The 23,439-nt window shown below is 39.9% G+C and overlaps 1 protein-coding gene across 2 annotated transcripts in view; it reads right to left on the minus strand.

The window, feature by feature from the left end:
• Window positions 1-23,439, minus strand: part of AMPH (amphiphysin) — a 223,190-nt gene that overhangs the window by 985 nt on the left and 198,766 nt on the right. Inside the window, exons 17-20 of one of the 2 annotated variants that reach the window (XM_037010905.2) lie at window positions 21,727-21,852; window positions 9,112-9,315; window positions 7,237-7,476; window positions 4,636-4,737 (exon numbers count right to left, since the gene is read on the minus strand). In XM_037010905.2, coding sequence (XP_036866800.1) covers window positions 4,636-4,737; window positions 7,237-7,476; window positions 9,112-9,315; window positions 21,727-21,852 — 672 coding nt within the window. The remainder of the gene's footprint in view (window positions 1-4,635; window positions 4,738-7,236; window positions 7,477-9,111; window positions 9,316-21,726; window positions 21,853-23,439) is intronic. The other variant, XM_037010906.2, reaches the window with a different exon arrangement.

Genomic DNA, 23,439 nt, shown 5'->3' on the forward strand with positions numbered 1-23,439 from the left:
ACATCACGTAACCCCAATAAACCACCCTCTACAAGGCTTATCAAATAATAACAGCTAGATGTATATGTATTATGATATTGCTGCTGTGTTTGCTGTCACTGTTATAAATATAATTTTTCAAGTTTATATAAACTACAAAGCAGTTTGTTAGCATGACATTTTTGTTGGACACATTCATATATTCTTTATAAATTATTCCTCATAAACATTCGTCTGTCCCATAGGAGTGCCATCATAAAAAGGAAGACATTTAGCCAGAGAAGGTAAAAGAACCTGCATGTGCGTGGTCACAGAAGACAATATGTAAAACTGAAAGGCAGAGGCTGCTGCCTGCCCTTGGCTTACTGAAGATAAACACAATCTAGCTGGAAAAAGCTGAGCTAAAGGAACAATATAAAACATACAGACTGTATGAAGCAAAACTAGTGGGAAATGACTATTTTGTTAACCAATACGGAAAAGAGAGCCTGCGAAAGATGAGAGATGGCCAGATTTAATCTGAACCTATTCCCAATATAGTTCAAGTACATCAGATAAAATGAGGTCTCATGAACTAAATACAAAAGCTGAATACATTCCCTTTTGATATAATCTGAGACTATAAATTGATGCTGCTATATAGATAAGAAATAAAAGCATTTAGACAGGCCAATTTTTGAAGACAGAAAAGAAATCACTGAGAAAAAGATGACTCAATAAAATAACTGATAATATCCTAGGTGATGAGGAAAAGTGTCCCCTTTAAAATAATGATGTTATATATGTGAAGGACAAAGTTATATTTAAAGGAAAAGATGATAACTAAATTTTCTAAACCTCTTTTTATGGCATATAAAAGGCCATATTTTCCCCACAAGTGTCTATATTTGACTTTATTTACAGTGAGGGAAAAATCTAATGAAGTCACGCAGAGTCATGCATTTTTAAATTGTTTCAATAAAGAAAAAAATAAAGGCCTGGCACAAACTCATAATCAAGATATAATCAAACACATATACTTTAAATACAATTTATATAGTATATATATGTACTATAATATAGTATAATAGAGTGAAGAGTATTAGCCAATATCAATCTTTAGCTGAGGCAAATAAAGAAAATTAAATTTTAACTGCTTAAACTTTGTGTTAGACTAAAGATTTGCAGCTTTGGTAATGGCAAAATAACTTGTATCAGACAAATGTTTCATATATACATACATATGTAATATACACATATGTACATGCACATCTGTGTATACATGTCATTATATTTATATATGTTACATATAACATATATATATGCAACTATTTATATATAGAAATGACTATTTGTAATAAAATATAGGATACAAAATATAAGTTTATATAATGGGGTTGCTATAAGTACTGGGTTGTATATACACCACAACTATTTGAAGGCACGAACAACCAAAAGCAGGCAGAAACAGGAGACAATTAATCCCTGAAAGTGGGGGCCTGTGTTGCCAAGATTTGTGCTGATACAGCTCCCCCTTCAGGACTATCCTCAGTATAAAGTATTATACTTTATATAGAAAATAAATAATTTCAATATATATATTCAAATGCATACGTGTATGTGTGTACTTTTTTTTAACTAACAACTTATTCAGAATATGACTTCTCATGCAGGACATTCAGAGGACAGAGTGGGGTGCTGCCACAGCAGCTAGACATTTATGGGGGATATGCTGTAAAGGAGAAAGCTACGGAGAGGGATCTCCAAATAAGCAGAGAAATTTCTCTGAAATCCTGAGCTTCCCCTCAAGCTGTGACTACACAAGGGATAGCCAAGAGCCTGGGGAAAGAAACAGTAGGAAGGCAGAAAAAGCTGAATAGAGATTTAAACACTGTCAATGGAGGGGAGGCAGAGTTTAGAGTGAATCCTACCAAGCTAGGGGGCTTGATAAACCCTTCAGGATTTCTACTGAAATCCTAAAAGCACCATGTCTTAGAGGTAGATAATGTGCAGGCACTAAGAATTTATCCTAAGAGTAAATGCAAAATAGAAACAAACCCACACTAACATAGTATAAAACAAACTTCCATGAATTCAAAGTAATTATTTAGTACTTTAAATGTCAGTGAGAAGAAAAAGAAGCAATCTTCAGAGATAGAAAATAGAATCCAGACTCTCTACAATATGTTACCCAATGTGTCCAGGATCAATAAAAAGAAAAATTGCTAGATGTGAGAAAAAAAAGGAAAATGTGACCCAAAGATGAGAGACATTCAATATAAGTGTGCCCTGAGATGGCCCAGATTTTAGAATTAGCAGCAAGAAATTTAAAGCAGCTATTATAAATATGTTCAAGTACTTAAACTGAAAGATGGTAATGAGAATAGATGAGAAATTTCACTAAATACATGGAAACTATATAAAAGAACATGAACTTATAGCACTGTGTAAGTATAATATCTGAAATGTAAAAAGTCACTGGATAAGTTCAACAACAAATTCAAAGTAGTGGAAGGAAGGGTCACTATACTTGAAAACAAATCATTAGAAATTATCCAACCTGGGTATCAGAGAGAAACAAATATTTAACAAAAAAGAACACAGTCTTAGACATCAAAAAATCCAACATATAAATAACTGGAGACAGGAAAAGAGGAGAAAGAGAACAAGGCAGAGAAAAAATTTAAGAAATATTAGTAGAAAGTCTTCCAAATGCAGTGAAAAACCTCAAGTTACAAATCTAAGCTGTTTGGTGAACAAACCCCTAGCATGAAAACCACACACACACACAAAAAAGATCTATGCACATGATAGGTGAACCGATGAAAACCAAAAGCACAGAGAAATTCTTAAAAAGCAGTCAGGGAGGATGTCACATTGTGTACTCTGAAATAATGTTAAACAAATGACAGCTGATTCTAATTATAAGCAATAGAAAACAGAAAACAATGGAATATCTTTGAAGAGTTGAAAGAAAAATCATGGAATTCTTTCCCTAGGGAAAATATCTTTACAAATGAAGATGAATAAACACATTGTCAATAAACAAAAGCCTATAGAAAGCTGAGGGGGAAAAAAAACTAGAGCATGTATTGCCAGCAGAGCAACACTCCAGGAATTGGCAAACAAAACTTTTAAGGCAGAAAGGAAGTGAGACCACATGGACACTCAGACCTACAGGAAGAGAGGAAGTGCCTGGGAAATGGTAAACATGTTGGTAATACACAAGACTAGCCTTTGTTTCTCTTAATTTCTTTAAAAGACAACTTATGTTAATGCAAGAAATATAAATTTACATGATGGGGTTTTTAATGATTTTGAGATATGCAGACACTTTTGCCTCACATTGGTAATTTATGCGTTGCCACTTTTTTTCCTTGGAGAGAATATCTAAGGTTTTAACAGTTTTATTAAGCCTTCCAAAGAACTTTTTTTTCTGTTTTCTATTTCTATTCTATTCTATTTCAAAAAACTAAACTAATTTTCTCCATTGTCTTTTCATTACATTCATTTGTGAACTTATTTTTGTTCCTCCTTCCCTTCTATGTACTTGGTATTTAATTTGATCTCATTTTATCCTCTTAGGCTGAAAACTTAGACATCAGTGATCACTATGAAATTTTTTTACTTACATTGTGATTTCTTTGATCCATAGATTATTTAGAAGTATGTTTTTCAAATTTTTAAGTATTTGGGGCTTTTAAAGATATATTATTATTATTAATTTCTATTTTAATTTTATTGTGGTAGAGACTCTTTGTTTGACCCAGCACCTGGTCTATCTTGGTAAGTGTATTAAGAGAAAGGATAAAATGTGGGACATGGGAAACCTTAATCTCAAAAGTAATGACTTTATTTGGGGGAAAAGAGCTGAGAAATCTCCTTGAGAATATCATGGCAGTTACAGCTCTCTTCGCCAGATAAACATGTTAACAGGCACATTTACACATTTTGCATGTCATTTCAGAGGATCACAAATCTGATAAACAGGAACAAAATGGAGTTCTCAGCACCTTGACATCAGACCACTATGCTCCAAGGTGATTTTTAAAAGAGAATCTCTTAAAATTGAGGTATAATTTAAATAGTGTGTAATGCCAAGTCACTAAGTATACAGTTCAGTGAATTTTAACAAATGCATACACGTGTGTAACCCACATCATTATCAAGATACATGATTGTATACACACGTCAGAATTTATTGAGCTTTACATTAAGATTTGAACATTTGATGGTAACGTGCCTCAATAAAAAAATAAATTATAAAACTTAAATAAAACAATTCCATCCCCAGAAAGCTCCCTCATGATCTTTCTTGGTCAATCCTCACACACTAAGAGGCAATCAATTTTTAAGGGAATTTTTAGTGCACATGGATAGTGTCTGCATTTCCTAAGGACTGGTGGTTCAGAGACAAGATACCTAGAAAGTGGATGCATAATAAGAAATGGTCATCATCTATTTGCATAAAAAAGAAACACTCTAACAGCATTCCAAAAAGGTGTCCTGAAAACCTACAGTTAGTGATGTGCTTTATCATATTATGCCTTTAGGCCTTTTCAGGACTGCCTTGCAGCATCTCAGAAAATAGAAACATCTTTAGGAAGTCACTGCGTCCAGCTGACCCTCAGGAAAAAACAGTGTAAGCTGTAAGTGCCTTTCAGTCTCAGACTTTACCTGGTCGGCTTCTGAATCTGAGGGGACCACCAGCACCACATCGCCCCTTTGTAAGGTCAGTTCATCTGAGTTTGCTGCCTCGAAGTCGTGTAGTGTTTCCACCTGCATAATGTTGTAAAAGAATTAATTTTAAAAAAGAAAAGGAAATGTAAAATCAAAGTCTTCCAGCCAGATTATAAGTACCCACTCTTAGAAGACTCTCTATAAAGATGTAACTGGATAAAAATGATTATGATCTTACTGCATCTCAAGAAAGAAGTAGGCCTCTAAAGAAAGGAAGGAAATCTTATACTGTTTACTTAAAATATCCCATTCTTACAGACTGATAGTGGGGCAATCTGATGTTTTTAGTAATGTAATGCCTTCTGCAAGAGCTGAAATATAGTGCATTAAATTTTAATTCATCACATTTTTGTTAGAGATTTAATTTTATTACCATTGATGATTTATTATTGTTTGTTTTTTAACTTGAACTAAAAATGCCTAGTAGAAACTTCCTCTAACCCCATTCTGTCACAGTAAATTGAGAACACCATTACCTGCATGTTTCATGTGAATTATTACTTGGTTAAACCCTGTGATCAATTTCTTTATAAATAAACTTCCTGTGATCAATTTCTCTCTAAACGTCCTCCCCTATCTTACCTTTTAAACCATATCCACCTGTTCTTTTCCATTCTTTTTCTTTTTTTAATTGGAATATATTTGACATACAACATTGTGTAAAGTGTAATATGATTGCCATTGTAGCAATAGTTAGCCCCTCTATCTCTTTATGTAATTGCCATTTCTTTTTAGTGGTTGGAATAATTAAGTTCTAGTCTCCCTGCAAGTTTGATGACTCGTACAACACTTCTGTCTGTATTCACCAGCTTGGGCATTAGATCTCTATGGCTTATTTACTACTTGTGGCAAATTGTGCCCTTGAACAATGTCTGTCCTCCCCCTCACATCCTTCTTTCCCTGTTTTTGAAATATTTGAGACTTGATCACAAAAAACAAAACAACAAAAGTAGAAAGACGGTATAATAGAGCCCACATACTCATCACCCAGCTTGAATAACCTACCACAGCCAGTTTTATTTCTCCTGTGTTTCTCCCCACAAAAGATCAAACAATTGGCATTGATATGTGTATTTTGCCTATAGAATCATGTAATGTCAGGGCTGGAAAGACTACCTTACCCCCAAATTCATTTTTCTGATGAGAAAACTGAAGACCAGAAAGAAGGGTCCAGCTGTGCCCTCAGTCACACATAAGTTAGCAAAGGAAGTGGGGGGATGGCGCAGCCAGACCTCGCCTCACAGGGCATGCTGCCTCCTGGGCTTCTCGTACTTGACTTAAAACATTGGGACACATGCTCTTGCTAACCTCGTTTAGTTTTTTCTCCACATAATTCATGCATGAATCCATTACACCCATCCCGTCCCCCTCTTTGGGAGCAAAGCTGCAGTCAGCACCCATGAGCAGAGAGAGTAAGACAAGAAAACAATGGCTGTTACTGTTCAATCCCACCTCCACAAACATGAGTACACTTAACACTTCTTAAAAGAAAAACAGCTGACTTTTGAAATATAAAATCAAATTATGGAACTTAAAATTCCCTCTCAAATTCTGTGTGGGTAAAATTGTAGTATTTCCAGAATCTCTTGCCTGGCTTTAGTGCATCTCCATATCAGCAGGCATTCCTAAGGGGTGAAGAGTGATGGTTCATTTCCATATCAATGGGTAATTACCTGGGCGATTGAGGGCTTATCTGAATCTGAGAGGTTGGGGGGATTCACTTGCTTCTGCGGGAGCAGGAGAGAGATGGCCCCCGGACTGCTGTTTGTAAGCAATAAACGGGTTCTAGACTTTATTTCTCCTTTCAACTAATTTCGGTGTCAGCTAGGCATTTTGCCCCAGGATTTCCTCTCTCCAGAGTTACATTCTGTTAGGAAGGATGATCCTCCTTTGACCCTTGTTTTAAGCCAGTGTTTTCAGTATTTACTGGGGGTTTTTGTAAGGAGTTTATGAAGGCTCTAAGTAACCATTTGATGGCCTCTCTGAGCAAAACCTATTTCCCATGAATTTGGGCCTCTTTTTCTTCCATTTTATAGAGACACATTCATATGTTTCATCCTGTAGTTTTAAAGCATTCACTGGCTTCCTACTTCAGGCTGGCACTCTAGCAGGTGACAGTGGACTGAATGATTCTGCTTCTCGCCCTCCAGAGCTGTACGATCCAGCGGGGAGCAGACAAGGACACAGCGGACCTTAGAGCCTGGGGCTGAGCCCAGCGCGGGAGGGGGACTCAACACTGTGGGCAGCTCGGGAGGGCACTGGAGTGGGAGCAATCCCCCCATTCACCACCAAGGGGCCCATCAGCTGCCCTGTGGTGAACTTCCCTTAAATCATCAGTTGTTAAAATATGGAAAAGACACACTGTCCAGCAGCATGGAGATCTGCCATCTTACAGTGTGGTGCTGGAATGAAGAGGAGAGCAGTACAGAGAAAGAATATACATTGCAAAGAGCAAAAGTAACCATCAAAAAAACAAAAAAGGTACAGCAAAAGAAGGACAAAAGGCCACCAGATTTAAAAAATAACAAATGTTTTGACCTTGTAGAGAAAGCCGGCAGGCAGCTCCTGAGAGGCCTCGTTTGCAGGAGTGGTGGCCGCCGTCTGGGAGTCCCCGTCTGCCCTCTGCTCTGTGGCCGGCTCGGGTGTGTCGCCGCTGGGGCCCGGGAGAGCTGCATCGTCGGTCACCTCCTTAGGCTCTGCACCTACAGATATTTCGTGTTCTCCCTCCCCTTCGTTGTTGGAGGCCGGCTGTATGACGACAGAAGGGATGACCTTCTCCTGGGGAAGGAAAGGGTGAGGGTGCTGAGCAGGGCTGGGAAAGACTGCTCCCCTGGTGCACCCTCCATGGCTTCCACCTTCCCCACCTCCCCTATTCACAGAAATGCCTGCTCTTCCCCAAACCTGGCTCAGGATTCCTGGCCTTCGGACCTCCCACTTCCTGACATGGCCTTCTTTCTCTCCTGAGATAGAAACCCTTAGTGGGATTAATTTCTGGATCCTTGAACAATCATGCAGTTTGGCAAGAGGGAGATGTCCATGGAAATGGGAAAGAGTAGGAAACTGCAGGAGCTGGGGGAATCATGCCTGGGTAGGGGAGGGAATCCTGAAGCGGAATGTAGTCCGATTCCAAGGATGGTATCATTTTACAGTGGTCCATTCTGGTCTCATCTGGTGGTAACACTGGCTTGAGGCTGATATTTTACCTCCTGCAGCTGCTCTTCTCCCAGAGGAAAGACCTGGCTTGTGCATGGAGATAAACCACCTGCCTTTGCAATGGATTTCCATTTGGAGCCTACACTACCACTACAGTTTAAGGGATGACAATTCCCACCAACCCTTCAAGTACTCTATTGTCTAAGGGAAAGCAGAACCAAAGGATCAATTCTCCCTTGTATTTTTTATGAAAGATGAACAAGGAGGGAGATTTCGCTAGCATTATGGCAGTCTGGAGATGTTTACAGCCTTTCAGGTATATTACCTCCGGTATCAGTGGATATCAGCACTTCCATTCTTCAATTTGCATAAAATAATACACTCTTTCAATTAAGTATAACAACATATACAAAATTACTCCTGGCATAGTGACAAGAAAATCTCATGAAAAAAATGGAATATACTTTTGAGTCATTTCTCCAAATACCAATAGGACCTGCTGTTTTTCTAGTGAGATTAAAGGGATAATTTAGTTTCAAGTTTTGAGTAACCTTGGAGAGAATTTTGGAAATTTATTATGAGTAATCAGGAAAAAGGAAAGCAAAACTTTAAGCCCACTCTTACCTTCTAGAATACAGAACTATGCATAGGGTTTAGAAGCTGCCCTTGCTGTGGTGCCCGGGTTTGAGGACCCCACATCATGGAATACACGGATTCAATGCCTTTGAACACTTTCCTGGGGAAGGGGCTAACTCCAAGTTCACGTATGTACTTAATGACCCATTTTCCTTTTGAAAGTGCCACACAGAGACGGGCTTCTAGGGAAAGGAGCTGAATGGTGCATTTGCCGACCACACAATGCTGACACCAGTACCATGATGTACCTGCCACCCCGGTTCTCACCAAGGGCCGGGCTCTGGCTAAGTAAGCACTGCTGGCTGTGAACCCATGCAACAGCCCATTACTCTGTCCTGTTCTCCTCCTGCTCTCTCCATTCTCACCCTCTTCCCTGTAACTTATGGCGGTTTCCTTTTCCCTGTCTGAGCCTAAGCACCCAGGGCTGAGCAGAAGCTCGCAAGGCTCATGTGGAGAGAACGCCAGGGCCACCCTTTCCGAGAATATAATACATTATTTTTTTTGCGCAGTGGGTACCACAAAATGGCTAAGACCTACTCCGCACCCAAAAGCGTTATCACTGCTCACCAGCGAGTGGGGCACCCTGGGGCCCCCGTCAAGCCGCCCCTTCGCTCAGACACTCACCTGCGGCGCTGCGGCTTCGGTTTCCTTCTCCTCCTGGGACCCGTCCCCGTCTCCAGCCTCTGCGGCGTCAGCCTCCGTCCAGGCCTCCTCTAACCCAGCTCCTCCCGCTGGGGGAAGGGCCGCCTTGTCGGCCTCTGTCTCCTCCGCCGGGGCCGCCTCGGCCGGGGTGCCGGCAGCCCCCTCGGCGGCGGCTCCGGCTGTGGTCTGGAAGCCAGAAACCAAACAGGCCGCGGCTGTAGCCCGAGGAGCCTCAGCGAGGGTCGGTCCCAGCCCAGGCCCGTCTCTCCCCGCTGCTGAGGCTCCTCGGTTAAACTGAGCAGAGCCTGCCATGTGTTCGTCAGAGCTCTGACCTCTCTTCCTCCCGGGCACCCAAAACGCCACATCCCTCAGCTTTCCCTGCAGTTAGGGACACCAGACAGGATCAGAGTGCAAGTGGCCTGTGCCATCCGTCAGGGCTTTTCAGGCGGAAGTGAATCCCTCTACAAGCTATTTCTACTTCGGTTGCTTGAAACAAGGATGGCTAAGGGTAGCTGGGTCACAAAATGCACAGGGCTCGCCCCCATACCTGGGTCGTGGTAAGAAAAGCATCTCCATCACACAAAGCTAGAATTTAGAAAAACTAGATTTCAGTATAAACTTTAAAATGTTCATGGGGAAGGTTCCAGAGGCTAAATCACGCTCACAGAGGTAAAAAAAAAAAAAAAGTAGACTTCTTAAGAATGAAGGGAAAAGCATTTTTGTTATCAAGTATGCATATAATTAAAAATCAGATCAGATTTTGGGTCCTTTTCTGGGAGAAGTGAACTAGAAAAATATGAGAACTTTTTTTCTAAGGTTGGGCACAGTCAAAAGAAGAGCTTAAAGTGGTATTTAAAGCTTGCAATAATGAAATAAGAAAGTGCAATCAGATGTGGTAGTTTGAACAAATTGGTTACGGAGTACAAGGCTTTAACAAGGCTCTAACATTGCTTGGCAGACCTGATCTGAGCAGCTCACATCAGAAACACTGAGGACAAAGCAGAATATTACATTTCTCTTATAGAATATACCCAGGACACGTGTTTCAAAAACTGATGTTGCTATCCAATGTGATTAGCATTAGCTATGCCTTTTCTTTATTGAATACATTCTACTCAGTTTGCCCTATTAGGAAAGTTCTAATGTTGCAGATACTGTCAAACCCAGAAAACTGAAGTGAGCAGTGGAAAATGCCTGCAGCAAGGGCATCACAAATGGGAGACAGAGAACGTGAACCACACACCTATAACTGTGGCAAAGCATTTTCTGAAAACCTTCCTTTTCACTCAAATGTACAGGTAATAGATTAAATAGAAATAACCTGCTGCAGAATATATTTTTCTACGACATGCTGTTTTTACTTTGGGATGAAAAATAATGCAACCAGCTGTACTGTTTGTTACATGGCCAAGTATTACTCATATTCTTAGAAATGTACTTCCTTCTCTTATTTGCTCCCTTCTCTATCTCAGGAGGATCGCCCATTATGAGAATCTGGCTCTCCATGCAAAGTGTGCAATGATCCAAAATGTTATTATGAGCCACCACATAGCATTAATTTTTTTTTCCTACCCTGTCTTTAAGGTATATGGGTTCAGCAAAGTAATGTCACATGAATTAAAGTATCCTTATTTAAAGTGAATTAATATGCTGATATTTATATTTTATACAGGTATAGGGGGATTTATATTTTGGTGAGTGAATGAAAATTCCAAAATAATAAGTTTATTTAAAAATTTAAGAAAATTGCATCTTTTGTTGTAAATAGACACTGGCTTTTTTATGGATGTTATTGTTGCTGTTATCAAGAGAGTAACAATGGGAACATAAATTAGAAGGGCATTTTAATTTCAGGAAGAACAGTGGACAATTGCTCATAGCTGTACTGTTGGAGAAATCAACAAGCTTTCTCCAGGATCTTAAGGACCTAAGAACATTTCTTCCATTAGCAACTGTACATGAAGACAATGTGCATACAATGGACTTAAGAACTCAAATGTATAAAGCAAGTTGTGTTGTCATAATTCTAAGTTACTTATGCTTTCCATCATCTGTCTGGAAAATCACACCTATGGAGCAAATATCCTTTTGGGTTCAACAGCTGAACCAGATGGACTCTTCTTTCATGTAGACAGTATGGAAAAACATGCATGCCTATACACATATACATATTGTTTCAGGTTCAAAAGCAGCCATATTATTTGAGAGGCTACTCCTCCAAGGGTTTATACATAAATCTTTACATACATGTGTTTTCCAAGCACATACTATTAGTGACTGGATTTTACTTTCAAGTGAATTATATATTTCTGTGAAGTACTGATGGTATTGCCAACAGTAACTTTAACTCTCCATAGAAACGAGATGTTAATAATGAGTCCCTACAGTGACTGTGAACAGGGATGTGAGGGGGACTTGGTGAAGGGGGGAGCCTAGTAAACTTAATGTCCTTCATGTAATTGTAGATTAATGATACCAAAATAAAATAAAAAAAAATGAGTCCCTAATGTATCTCTAGCACTTTATATGCCTGTCAATTTGATTTTTTCAGATTTTGCTATTACAAGATATACCTGTTATCACCTGGCCTATGCTAAAATAATTTAAACAGGCATCACCTGTGGGATCTGATTTCGACCTGACAGTGTGGCTGCTGTGATACTGGCCACCAGCAGGTGGAGGCCAAGGGCTCTGTCTGTCCTCGCTCTGCAAGGTTCGCTGCCCTTGAAGGAGGAAATACCCCAGCTTTAGCACGTCAGAAATTTCCCTGATCACTGTCACACACAAAAAAGGGACAGAGCATGGAGAAAATTGTTGATAAGAATGACGGCAAATAAAAATCACAATTCTAGTAAAAAATTAACAATGCTACTGACAAGAAAACAGGCACTTAACTATAAAGAGGAAAAGACAAACACCTTCAATGACCTACATGGGAAAGAGAAGAAATTAACACTCCTCTATTCTTCTCCGAGTCCATTAGTAATGAATTTCTATTCCTCTAGGCAAAATTAACATTAATTTTATAGACCTTAACAACATTACAGAAACAGAGAAGGGCTGTCCTCTACCTGTATTTTCTCATATCTTTCTGCCTCTGGCAGTGCTCTGAAAATCAAGAGTGCCTCTATCCTCCTTTATGTCTGGACTCTTCCACATTTTCTGCCTCCACAATCCCTTTGGAGGGAAGCCATATGGTCACGGTATTCAGGTCAGAGCCCTTTCAAACACCTAACTGCATTCACAAAATTTTCTGCAAGTGGATGAAAAGAATGCAGTGCATGAACGGCCTCAGTATCCTGTAGAGCCAGGAAGCACAGCTGAGTGGCAGATGCTCACCAGTCCGTTCTGGAGATGGTGGTGTGAAAGGTGAACAGGAAGGACTCAGACACAGGCAAGCAAATGCGAGTGCACTGCAGGGGAATTTGTATACTTCATTGGCTTATTTATTCATTGTTGTTTTCTTGACAATATTAGTTCTGAACAATGCCTGAAAAGCAGTTTACCAATTGTGTAACTGGTCTAAATGAGGACACTTAAAGAGAATCCCTACTGTGGAATTTCACACTTAGCTATAAGGTAGGTTATTTTAATTGAAAATAGGTATTCCTCTTATTAAAAAATAATGAGCACTAGGAGTTAAAAAATAATGAAGTGATGTATTTTGATTTTCTGTGCCTACAGGGGCTTTTTCTATTTTACAACATGTGGATCATATTTCTTGGAAAAATTACATTAATTGCTATATAATACTTTACTATTTTTCATATGTAACAATTTGTTTAACAGTTCTATCATCAAACACTAGTTGGTTTCTAATTTTTAATGTTATAATACTGTGAGAAAGACCTTGGCTTGTAACCAGCAGTAATTTAGGCTATACATTTAAATTATTTAAATACAAAGCACTGCTCCCTTTGTCTATTTATGATCTTTATTGAGGACTTTTTTGGGGGGGTTTGCCCAATATTTTATTATGAGAAAAAGTCAACATAGAGAAAATTAAAAGAATCACACAGTGAATGTCCAAGTACCCACCACTTAGGATCTTAATTTCCACGTCGCTGCATTTGTTTTATCACAGGTCTTTCAGTCTATCCACAGTGATTTTGATTCATCTTTCAGTTAATCACAGCATATCTTCATAAAATTTAAGAATTCTGTGGTGACATTTTGGCCCTTCCAGATTTGATAATGTCTTTCTAATGCTTTCATACATGACCAAGTACTGTCTTGAAGTAGAATTGCTACAATGCACTTTTTTTGTGCTCAAAATCTGTATGTTCTTCTAACAGCTTCTGACCGTTAGTATTGGGAAGGATGAGTCCAAGGCCTGCTGCCTACTTGTTCTTTTGTGAAGGTTTTCCCCAATCTAGATGCTCGCAGAACTTCTGTGTATGCTTCGAATTTAAAATTTTTAAAGGATACATTTACATGCTAGTAGTCTCTTAGTAACTTTGCCTTTCTAAAGCAATTTCTTATGATCTGCATGTAGGAATTCCTTTGTCAGGGATCCTTTGTCTAGGAAAACTTCAGCTCAAACATGTTCTCTTCTGTTATACTGGCTATAAAATGTCTCGATTCCATTCTTTAAAGCCTCTGATAGGAACAATTATCCGTGAGTTGTACCTCCTGTCTTTGGCCCCCACATCTACCACCTTTGCCTGGGAATGTCTTTCTTGTGTTGGGAGAACTCCAATATGTCCTCATGTCAGGAAATAATTCTCTACACCACTTCTTTACCAGTTCTTACACACATTTTAATTATAATAGTACACCATCGAACTGCTTTTTAATCTGCCTCATATGCAACTTTTTTTTATCTCAATGTGGTTGCCTTATCATCTCATCTTTCATTTGTTGTTTCACATAATTTATATTATCTTGATTTTACGGACAACAAAAGGAAGACACTTCCAAATTTTTCCTTTGAGATGTTGATAAGTTTTTTTGTTCTCTAAAGAAAAATCAAACTGTATCTTTGATGCAATCCTTACCTTCTTTTTTGTTGCTTTATATATAGGCCCTATGCTGTCTCTAAAAATGTGTTTATTTGTTTAGTTATTTAAAATTAGGTGAAGTCTATCTAGGCCTGATGTTTCCAGTAGACATGGAAACATTTTCTGTGCCCCATTTCACTCTTCACTTAGGGGAACTCAGCTGTCTTTTTCAGAACAGGGGCTGGGGAGGTCTTAAGTGCCCAAATAAACCATCAGTTTCAAATCCCCCAAATACATGTGTCACAGGATGTACTGGTGAGAGTAGCAGCAGGTCCAAGATGACCCGGATGCTTCAGAAAGATGCTCTCATGCTCGTGGGGGTTGCTGGGCTGGGCTGGGTGAAACGCTCACACACTTTTCTATGTCAGGCTCAGTAATATGCTTTAAGGACTTGTTTATGTCTCAGTTTGTGGAAAATTCTTCTGGGCTGAGCTAATATTTCTAGAATACAATATTACTGATGCTATGCCTTTTTTTTTAGTATATTTAAGTGTAAAGAGCATTAAAATGAAAAAAAAAACTGGTAATAGTGAATCTGATATAATTTTTTATGATTTGTTTTTTTAATGTTTTCAGTTTTCTCATACAATCTTCAGTCATGTGCTCCTGGGATGCATTTCATTTTCAGTGAAATAGTCCTGGCACAAATGACACAAATGATAAAAATGTAAGAAATATGTATTTTTAACTTGTTTAGAGAATGTTTTATACTAGAGTCAGAGAGTAGCTCTCTTTCTGATATTTGTTCTTGGCTGAGGCACTTGGCTGAAAGATCACTGAATTCCAGGCCTACCAAATTACCCTAAACATGGAGAGTAATAATGCTGATCCACAGACAGGCTTCTGCTTGACAGTTTTAATAGATGCACAGTATGTAGCCTGTGCAGGACAGTGACACTTACTGTGATTCTACAATTTCCCAGGCACTACCCCAGGTGTTTTACATTTATTGCATATTATTTGCCCAATGACCTTATTTGATAATACTCCCACTTTCTCGCAAGTCAACAAATACTTAGAGCTGAAGTTGCTCACACAGTCAGTAAATCAGGAGAACAGTCTGATTCTAAATTCTGGTTTTTTTTCACACCAACCCACATCTCAAAAGACCACACCTCTCTCTAATCAGAGCCCCACAGTGATCCTGAGAGCTGCAGGGCCTCCACAGACCTGACTGCTTCCTACAGACAACTCCCACCCCACTGACACTTGACGAAGAATGCAAGGATGTTCTTATGAGCAGCCAGCGCATTCGCTTATGCTCCCAGGATGCTACTCTTAAAAATGAGATTCATAGATTATAAATGAAATCTTTATTCATATGCATGTACTATGGGCATTTAACTTAATGTGTCATGAAATCCCTCTTAAGTCATAGGCAACTATATGACACGAAGATACTGAGAAGAGGTAGCTTGGATAGAATTTCTCTACATTATTTTTGCCAACAGTCCTACAGATTTCTGTTTAGAAAGATATGTACAGAATAGCACCATGGAAAACATCAACTGGTCTCCCAGAGTTACAACTGAGAACACTTAGAAATTGGCACTTGGACACGCATAGCTATGTTTACAAGTTAGAGAGTAAGATCCCAAAGCCGGGGGGGCCATAGGGCTCATCTGACCCAATATTCTCATTTTCCAACTGGGGAAATATGACAGCGTGGGCGTAGCACTGGAGATGGGGCTGGGACCGCAGTTTTAGTTCTGAGTCTTCCACTAGCCAGCGTTGGGGCTGGAGCAACCCCAAGTCCCCTGGGAAGTAGCAAAGGGAGTTAAATAACACAGTGGGAATCCCGGCCACAGGCCACCCTTGCCTTTTGCTGCTCTTCCCTTATTCTGGATCCAACTGGAGCTGTAGATTTGTCTGAAGATCCAAGCATTTGCTTGGAAACACAGGATTTTCTTCAGGATCCATTTTAAAGAAAAGCCTAAACACCTGGTGTGTATGTGGGGGGTGGGGGTCACGGGGAAGGCAGTGCAGCACAGAGAAGACAAGTAGTGACTCTATAGCATCTTACTACACTGATGGACAGTGACTGCAATGGTGGCAGTGGGGGGGACTTGATAATATGGGTGAATGTTGTAACCACAATGTCGCTCATGTGAAACCTTCATAAGAGTGTATATCAATGATACCTTAATTAAAAAAATAATAAAAGATTTGAGATAAAAATAAAGAAAAGAAAAGAAAAAGGCCTAAGAGGCAGCTAGGCTCATTGTGGAGCCAAAGAGAAGATTCCTGTACTAAGACACAGGCTGCTGGCTGGTGGCTGGTCCCCTCTCCACACAAACCATACTTAAGACACCACAGGTGACAATTTTCCTCCAGCACGATTGTAGGGTGAGTTCTCCCAGGGAATGCCAGGCCCCCTCTGTGTTTCTTTCAAAGGAGGCACCTGGCCTTACAAACCTCATCTGATATGCCCATGCACTTCCTTCCTTTCTAATAAAGGAATTTCATGGTTTTTTCCCCCCAACCTTCATCTCAATCATCTTGTTCCATCTCCTCTCCTAATATTGCCTCCAGTACCATCATAAACCAGCAGTGGGTCCCAGTGCAACTCGGCAGCTGGCCATAACGTTGCTGTGGCAACAGCTGTCAGAATTAGCTCCCTACTTTCTATAAAAATTCAGACCTTCTGTAGAAAGGCCAAAGTAATGAATTTCTGGTTAATTTGGTCTTTAAGGTCATGGAAGAATATCCAATAATGGTACATATTAAAACATTAAAGTTTCAATCAGAGATTTATTTGAAAAATGTATGGGAGAAGTGGACAGGAAAAGTGTAGTTATCTTCTGAAGCAAAGGTGAATGATATGTTACTTGCACATGCTCTGCAAAGGGGATGTGAGTGGGTACTAGTTTCTGAAGGAGCTACAAAGGACAGCCTCACTGGAGTCACAAATTGTTTATTAAGGAAGCTCTTTATGGAAAATGCCTTTACAGCACAGTAAACATTTTTCTTGTTGGGGTATGTTATCTCTGCATGGTATGTAAAGCATTTGCTACCACTGCTCAAATTGCCTTCTTGTGAATGGATCCAGGCTCAAGTTGGCAGAAGGCAAAGGTAGGGCTGCCAGGCACACCCAGAGACTAGAATAAAAAGCGGTGATCTGCAAATCACCTACATGTCATTATGCTCTGCCACCAAAACTCCTAAGACTCCCAACCCTGAACAGCCAAGAACCCTGGGCAACCTGGCGTCCAGCCACATGGCAGTCTGGGGCCTGAACCTTAAGAAGGGTAGGCAGCTGACAGTCACACATGGAAGACCCAGCTGCTAACCCTCTGATTTTACAGCCTTGGAATAGTTAACAGGATTGTTAAGTGAAACCAACTGCATGATGATTTGTTGCTCCAAATGCCTCACAAATAGAAGCTTGAAAAGAAGCCATCAACAAAAGGTGACCCTATTACCACAAGGGATTTGGAAATCCTTAATTTTTTAATGTAATCAGTTGTAGGTGTTTGAGAAGTAGGGCAAGAATGTAGACTTTATCAGGCCCAGCCCTCTTAAAGGAGAGATGAGAAAACTGGCAAGGAGGGGCAAAATGATTTCCCCAAGATCAGCTCACTGGTTAGCTGTGCAGCCAGTTCTCAGACTCCCAATTCAGGGGTCTTTCCAGTACCTCCCCTGTGATACCTGCTTTGCAGTCAAAGTGATTAGAATACCCATTGCTTCTGAGAAGCTCAAGGTTGAGGCGGTATGAGCATTTCTGTTTCATTTTGGCTCCCCAGCTACAAACCAGGATCACCCACCAAGTCTATGCCTTAGGGCTGGTACTTGTCACTGCCACTCTCCAGAGTGGAAAAATCCAAGAAGACAGAAAGCAGATTGGTAGTTACCGGGGATCTAGGGGAGGGGACAGTGGGAAGCAACCACTTAAGGGGCGGGAGGTTTTAATTTGGGGTGATGAAGGTGTTTTGGAATAAGTGATGGTTATACAATAGTATGAATGTACTAAAGCCACTGACTTGTTCACTTTAAATTGATTAATTTTGTGATGCAAATTTCACCTCAATTTCAAAAAACATACATGCCAAAAATAACATTTAAAGCCTGACATCTAGAGAGGACTCAAATATACTTGTCAGCTGAACAAAGGAGACAACTAGCATATGCATTCTACTCCAGTGGATAGAAATATTCCAGCAAGATGAAATTGCTAGATGTATGGCAAATAAATATGTTGGTTTAAACTGCTTTTGATAAGTCAACTTAGGTTGGCAAGATTTTTGAAAAACACAGCAAAAGCAAAAGTCATCCCCAAAATAATGAGTCAATGACCATCCTCCAGGATTTTCCACCAGTTCTATAAACATCCTGACCTTGGTGTTTTTCCTCAGTACATGTTTTGGAAATGCTTAGCCTATATTTAGTTAAGTGCAGTATTTCTTTAAAAATAGTAGACAAAAAAAGGGGATTGGTTCCTTTTACATTATTTGAGCAAAACAGAAGAGCTAGCAGAAATTTAGAGAAAATTAGAAGGGGACTCTGCAAGAAAATGGAATAAATGTGAATAAAAATCATCATTATTTGCTTTTCTAACCTAATTCTCTGATATACATCTGAAACAAATACTGATCTTTTCTTCTCCCAAAGAAAACTTTTATTACTTATATAACATGAGTTTCCATGTTACTGGAAAAGTAGCAAATGTTGTTTTTTAAAATGCATCTGCAGAAATACTGGTAAAAATTTGGTGTTGTATGGAAAAACTAAAGACAATATTAACTATGAGGGGAATAAAACAACAAACAATAATGTAATAATTAAACTTTTCTGGAAAGCCCTGGGTTTCTTTGTGAACCACCGCTAAAATTTCCTGTTGTTGAAATTACGTTTGCCTCTTTTCTTTTTTTTTATAACAAAACCACTGCAAACTTCACCTCTTACAAAATGCATTCTGTCAAAACTCAAAATAATAACTGTGTGGTGACATTTTGGCAGCAGAAAGGATGGCCTCAAAAGGTCATGTCAACCCAGTCCTGACTGAGGACAGCCACAGCCAGCCTGTTAATTAATGCTCAAGACACAAGGTGCATTTTTATGTCTTCACAACTAAATATCACACATCTAGCAACATGAGAGACCTTTCTTTAAAAAAGCAAAAAGCCTAATATTTATCTTTGATTATTATGACTAGGACAAAGAAGCCATACATTTATGTTAGAGAACAAAGCATATTCTGTGCAATGTTATTTTCTTTAGTAGAAGGGACAACATGGGGAAGAGCTGACTTCACCCAGTCATGCTGATTTTAAGAACATGGAAGGTAGTCACTTGTGATGGGCATTAGGCAAACTGCACTGCTGTACGCTGCCCTCTCTTACTCTTGTTTTTCAGTCCATACGAGGATGGAGAAGGGAACTGCTGGAACTTTCTCTCCTGGGAGAGTGTGGCTCACAGGCAGGCTTTCTGCTGTTCCTACACCACCCTGGGTCTCTGCAGGCGATCTGCCTTCTTCAAAACACTCTCCAAATTGCCTGATGTTTCACAAGGAATCTCATTTTTTTTTTATTGTCTAAGGTTCATTTACAAGCTTTAGGAGACAAGTATTTTCAGAGTGAAGAATTCTTCCAAATATCTCCTTACCCAACACCAGGGAAGCTGGTTTTAGTAATGGTTGATGTTTGTGCCTTACAGTTTGTTAAATATTTTTAAAATCACCCTTGAGTTAAAAGATTATAAATATTCCCTAAATCTTTAGATACATAGTAGGTACAACACAGTAGGTACTTGGTAATCAGTGGCTAACATTGTTCATTGGGATCATGAATGAACCACCTTGGATTTTGAAAAAACAAAAACCTATTTATGTAAGTTTGTTAAAAAATGGGTGCAAGAGGCATGTAATCACGGCCCTCTGAGAGGGGATCCTGATGAATCAACAGCAGAGGCTGAATTTAACATGCTAGCTTGTCTATTTCCCTCTCCGATCTACTGACACCATGGAAGCCCCTGCTTGAAACCATAGGCAGTGTGGCTGTGGGCCTTACATGGAATCGAGTGGCTTAAAAGCACTGGTGGAAATGAAGTCTGGGCTGCTATCCAGAATAGAAATTTAATGAGAACTTTTCAGAACTGAAGCAATTTCTAAGTCAATATCTGAACCTGATCTTTCTAACTCCCTGGCATTATTCATAGTCTTTCTGAAATCAATTATTTTCTTAATTTACAACAGGAGTCAAAAGATTCAACTGTATCTCTCCCTTCCTTTGTTATTTAAATAATAATCTTAAGGTTACATTGGGCAGACAGATCACAATCTGACACCAGACAAAAATGACCCGTCTGTACTGAGCTGAGATTACCGGTTAATCTGTGAGTGACAGGAAGGAAGATGGTGGACAGTGGGGCATGGAGCCACAGCACCCACAGGTGTGGGCAGCCTGTGTGAGCGGCTCCTCTAGGAGGGATTCAGTCTAGTGGCACATGTTTCTTGTTTTCCCTATAGGACTTGGTCCAACTCTGTATCTTTAAGTGGAAAACATGATAATTTTTATTGAGTTATTCTTAATTTGTAATTCCCATCACTATCATGTCCTATTATTTATTTTTCTATTCTATTAATAAACTATAGATTTGACAGATGACCTACCCTTTTTCCAGTAAAATAACCTAAGACAACAACAGCAAGAAATACAACTTTTATTTCTCTAGTCATCTAATCTAGGTAGGCAATGTTATTTTTGGGAGTGGGGAGATGGGTACAGATTCTATGAAGGCTGTAGTAAGTGGTACCCTGATTTAAATTCTTGGGAGACATTTGAACTGCATTTCATAAATAAACTCTCTTACTCTCCACAGGTATTTTGAAATACATTTTCCTTGCTATTATTCTATATTTTCGTGAGTATTACACTATCCCATGCAACATGGCGCCTGCAGAGCTCATCCTAGCTTGCGACATGGCGTGGATGTGGCTGCATGGAGGGTAAGAACAGGTTTCCAGGTAGACAAATGGGTATCCACTCTTGCACACACTACATCCTCAAGGTTGCTCTTACTAAAAGCCAGCACCAGACTTGATTTTAAGCAAATGGTTATACACATAGGAGTCCTACACATAGGATTTTTAATATGGGATTTCAATCCCTCACTGGGCCTTAACTAACCTTATAATATTATAAGAAATCAATATGTGGACACAACCAACACAATTATTATCCTGCTGTTTATGCCCTGCAGGTTGGTCCCTCACTTTAGGCGCAGGTCCCGCCACCTCGGGAAGCACAAAGCATTAACAAGTCTGGTGATCGCGAGTTCTGCATCCCACCGGCCATGAATGCGAGGGTACCAGGAAGAGTTAAGGCACCCTTTTTTGAGAACCAAGCCTCTGCCAAATGAAAAGTCTTCTCTAGATCATAATAAGATCAGGTGTCTGGATATCTTCCTTTTTAAAAAAATAAAAGAAAATGGAGTTTCACCGTCACAAGGACCAAAGGCTATTTGACCGTGGGGAGCCCTGGTGGGTATGGAGGTGATTCGGCCTGAGGGAGCCTGGATGAGAAGGGAGACATGGGGTCAGGAGACGAGCATGGCTGTGGCAGGGGAGGCAGACGGAGGGTGGGAGGGAGGTCGTGCTCACCACAGCCCCCTCTACTGGCCGCTCAGCCCCGGTGTCCGGTCCAGTGTCCAGCCCAACGGCAGGGGCCACACCGGCAGGGGGCTCCTCTGCTTTTGGCTCTGCTGGGGTAGCCTGTTCAGATTCAGCCTTTGATTGTTTTTTGAGAGTTAAAGGAAAAAGAGTCAACATGTGAGAAGGTAACATCACAGAACATTGGACAATTAATCTCTTCATCCTCCTACATGCAACTAATTTCATTAAGTCTGTGCTGGAAAGGAAGTCCACGTCTGGCCTCATGGACCTTTACAGGACTGAAAAGTCTAGGAACAGACTCTAAGTGAGCTTCTCTTTACCATCCTCAAGCACCGTCATTTCCCTTGAAGTTAGAGCAGACTTACCGTTTTGGCCACTCATTGTAGTGACTTGCAACATTTTGATTACTCATTTCTTATGACATCTGTAAGAGATCCCAGAGTGGTCCTTCCTGCTCTTTGGCAGAGAGGAGGTCCTAGAAGCTCCCAGCTTTGCCAGCTGGAAGGAGCACAGGGCACACAGTTCCTGGACCTCCCAGCTCTGCAGATAGTTACCACACCAAAACCTCGAGGGGTCATCCCAATATTCAGATCAAAACGCATTAAGCTGCATGCATAGGTCACTGTGAAGCTACTGTGGCACTGCCCCGGCTAGGAGGAGCACACCCAGCTACCTGGCAAGCAGTCCCCACATCACAGGTACTCACCACCTTGCACACTCCTGTTCACCCCCATTCTGCTTCTCTCTCCAACAAAATCCTTAGCAATCATTTTTTTCCCCATATAATAAATTAATTCTTTAAGGAATCACAGGGCAGTACCCTCTGTGGTACCAGTTAGACTCTTCTAATAAAGTGGACAAGAGTAAGGTCTTTCATCCCTCTGTCACCTCTATACATAGACATCCTCTGGATTCCAATTATGTGCTGAATCAAGCCTCTGGAATCTCTTAGCTCCAGACATTCATAGTTCTAAAATTAGCAACATTAAATAAATTAAAAACACTCCAAGCCATTAAAAGACCATTAAAAACACTATAGCCAATGCATATTACCATGGCTACTGAAAAAGTAACCTCCTTTTTGATTTAAGTAGGTTAAATTTAAACAGATTAATTTAAGTAGGCCTAGGTGCTCGGTAGGATTACTTCACTAAGGGGATGACCATTAGAGGGCATGTTAAGATCTTTTCCACCAGCACACTTAAACTGTAAATTTTAAAGTGTTTTCCTAGAAGAGTAAGGCATCTCCAGTAAACACACTGATTGGATAAATCAGTAACTCCTGTCATACTCCTACCGTAACTCAATCAAAAGCCACCTTTAGTTCTCCTGCTTGTCCACTGAGGCTGGTGCACACAAATTCCATGGGAAGAAACGTAGAAGTTATGCTGAGATTATAGAAAATGACAAACGATAGCCTAGTGTTGGATAAGTATACAATACTTGTCTTTTAACCTACCAAATCCTTCATTGCAACACATGCCATGATCACATGCCCTTCTCTCTAAAGGATATAATGGGATGAAAGACACTTTGATATTTTTATGGGCTTCTATGACATTTAAGGGGTGATCTGACACATTTTAAGAAAGAATGAGAGAAAATTTACTCGAATAAAGTCTCAAGAGCTCTTTATGGGAAAATATTTCACTCTTACTGTTCAAAGAGAACTACCTCTGTACTGGAACAAGTTTTCAAAGC

This window comes from Manis javanica, chromosome 6 (assembly GCF_040802235.1).
Source record: "Manis javanica isolate MJ-LG chromosome 6, MJ_LKY, whole genome shotgun sequence".
Classification (NCBI taxonomy): domain Eukaryota; kingdom Metazoa; phylum Chordata; class Mammalia; order Pholidota; family Manidae; genus Manis; species Manis javanica.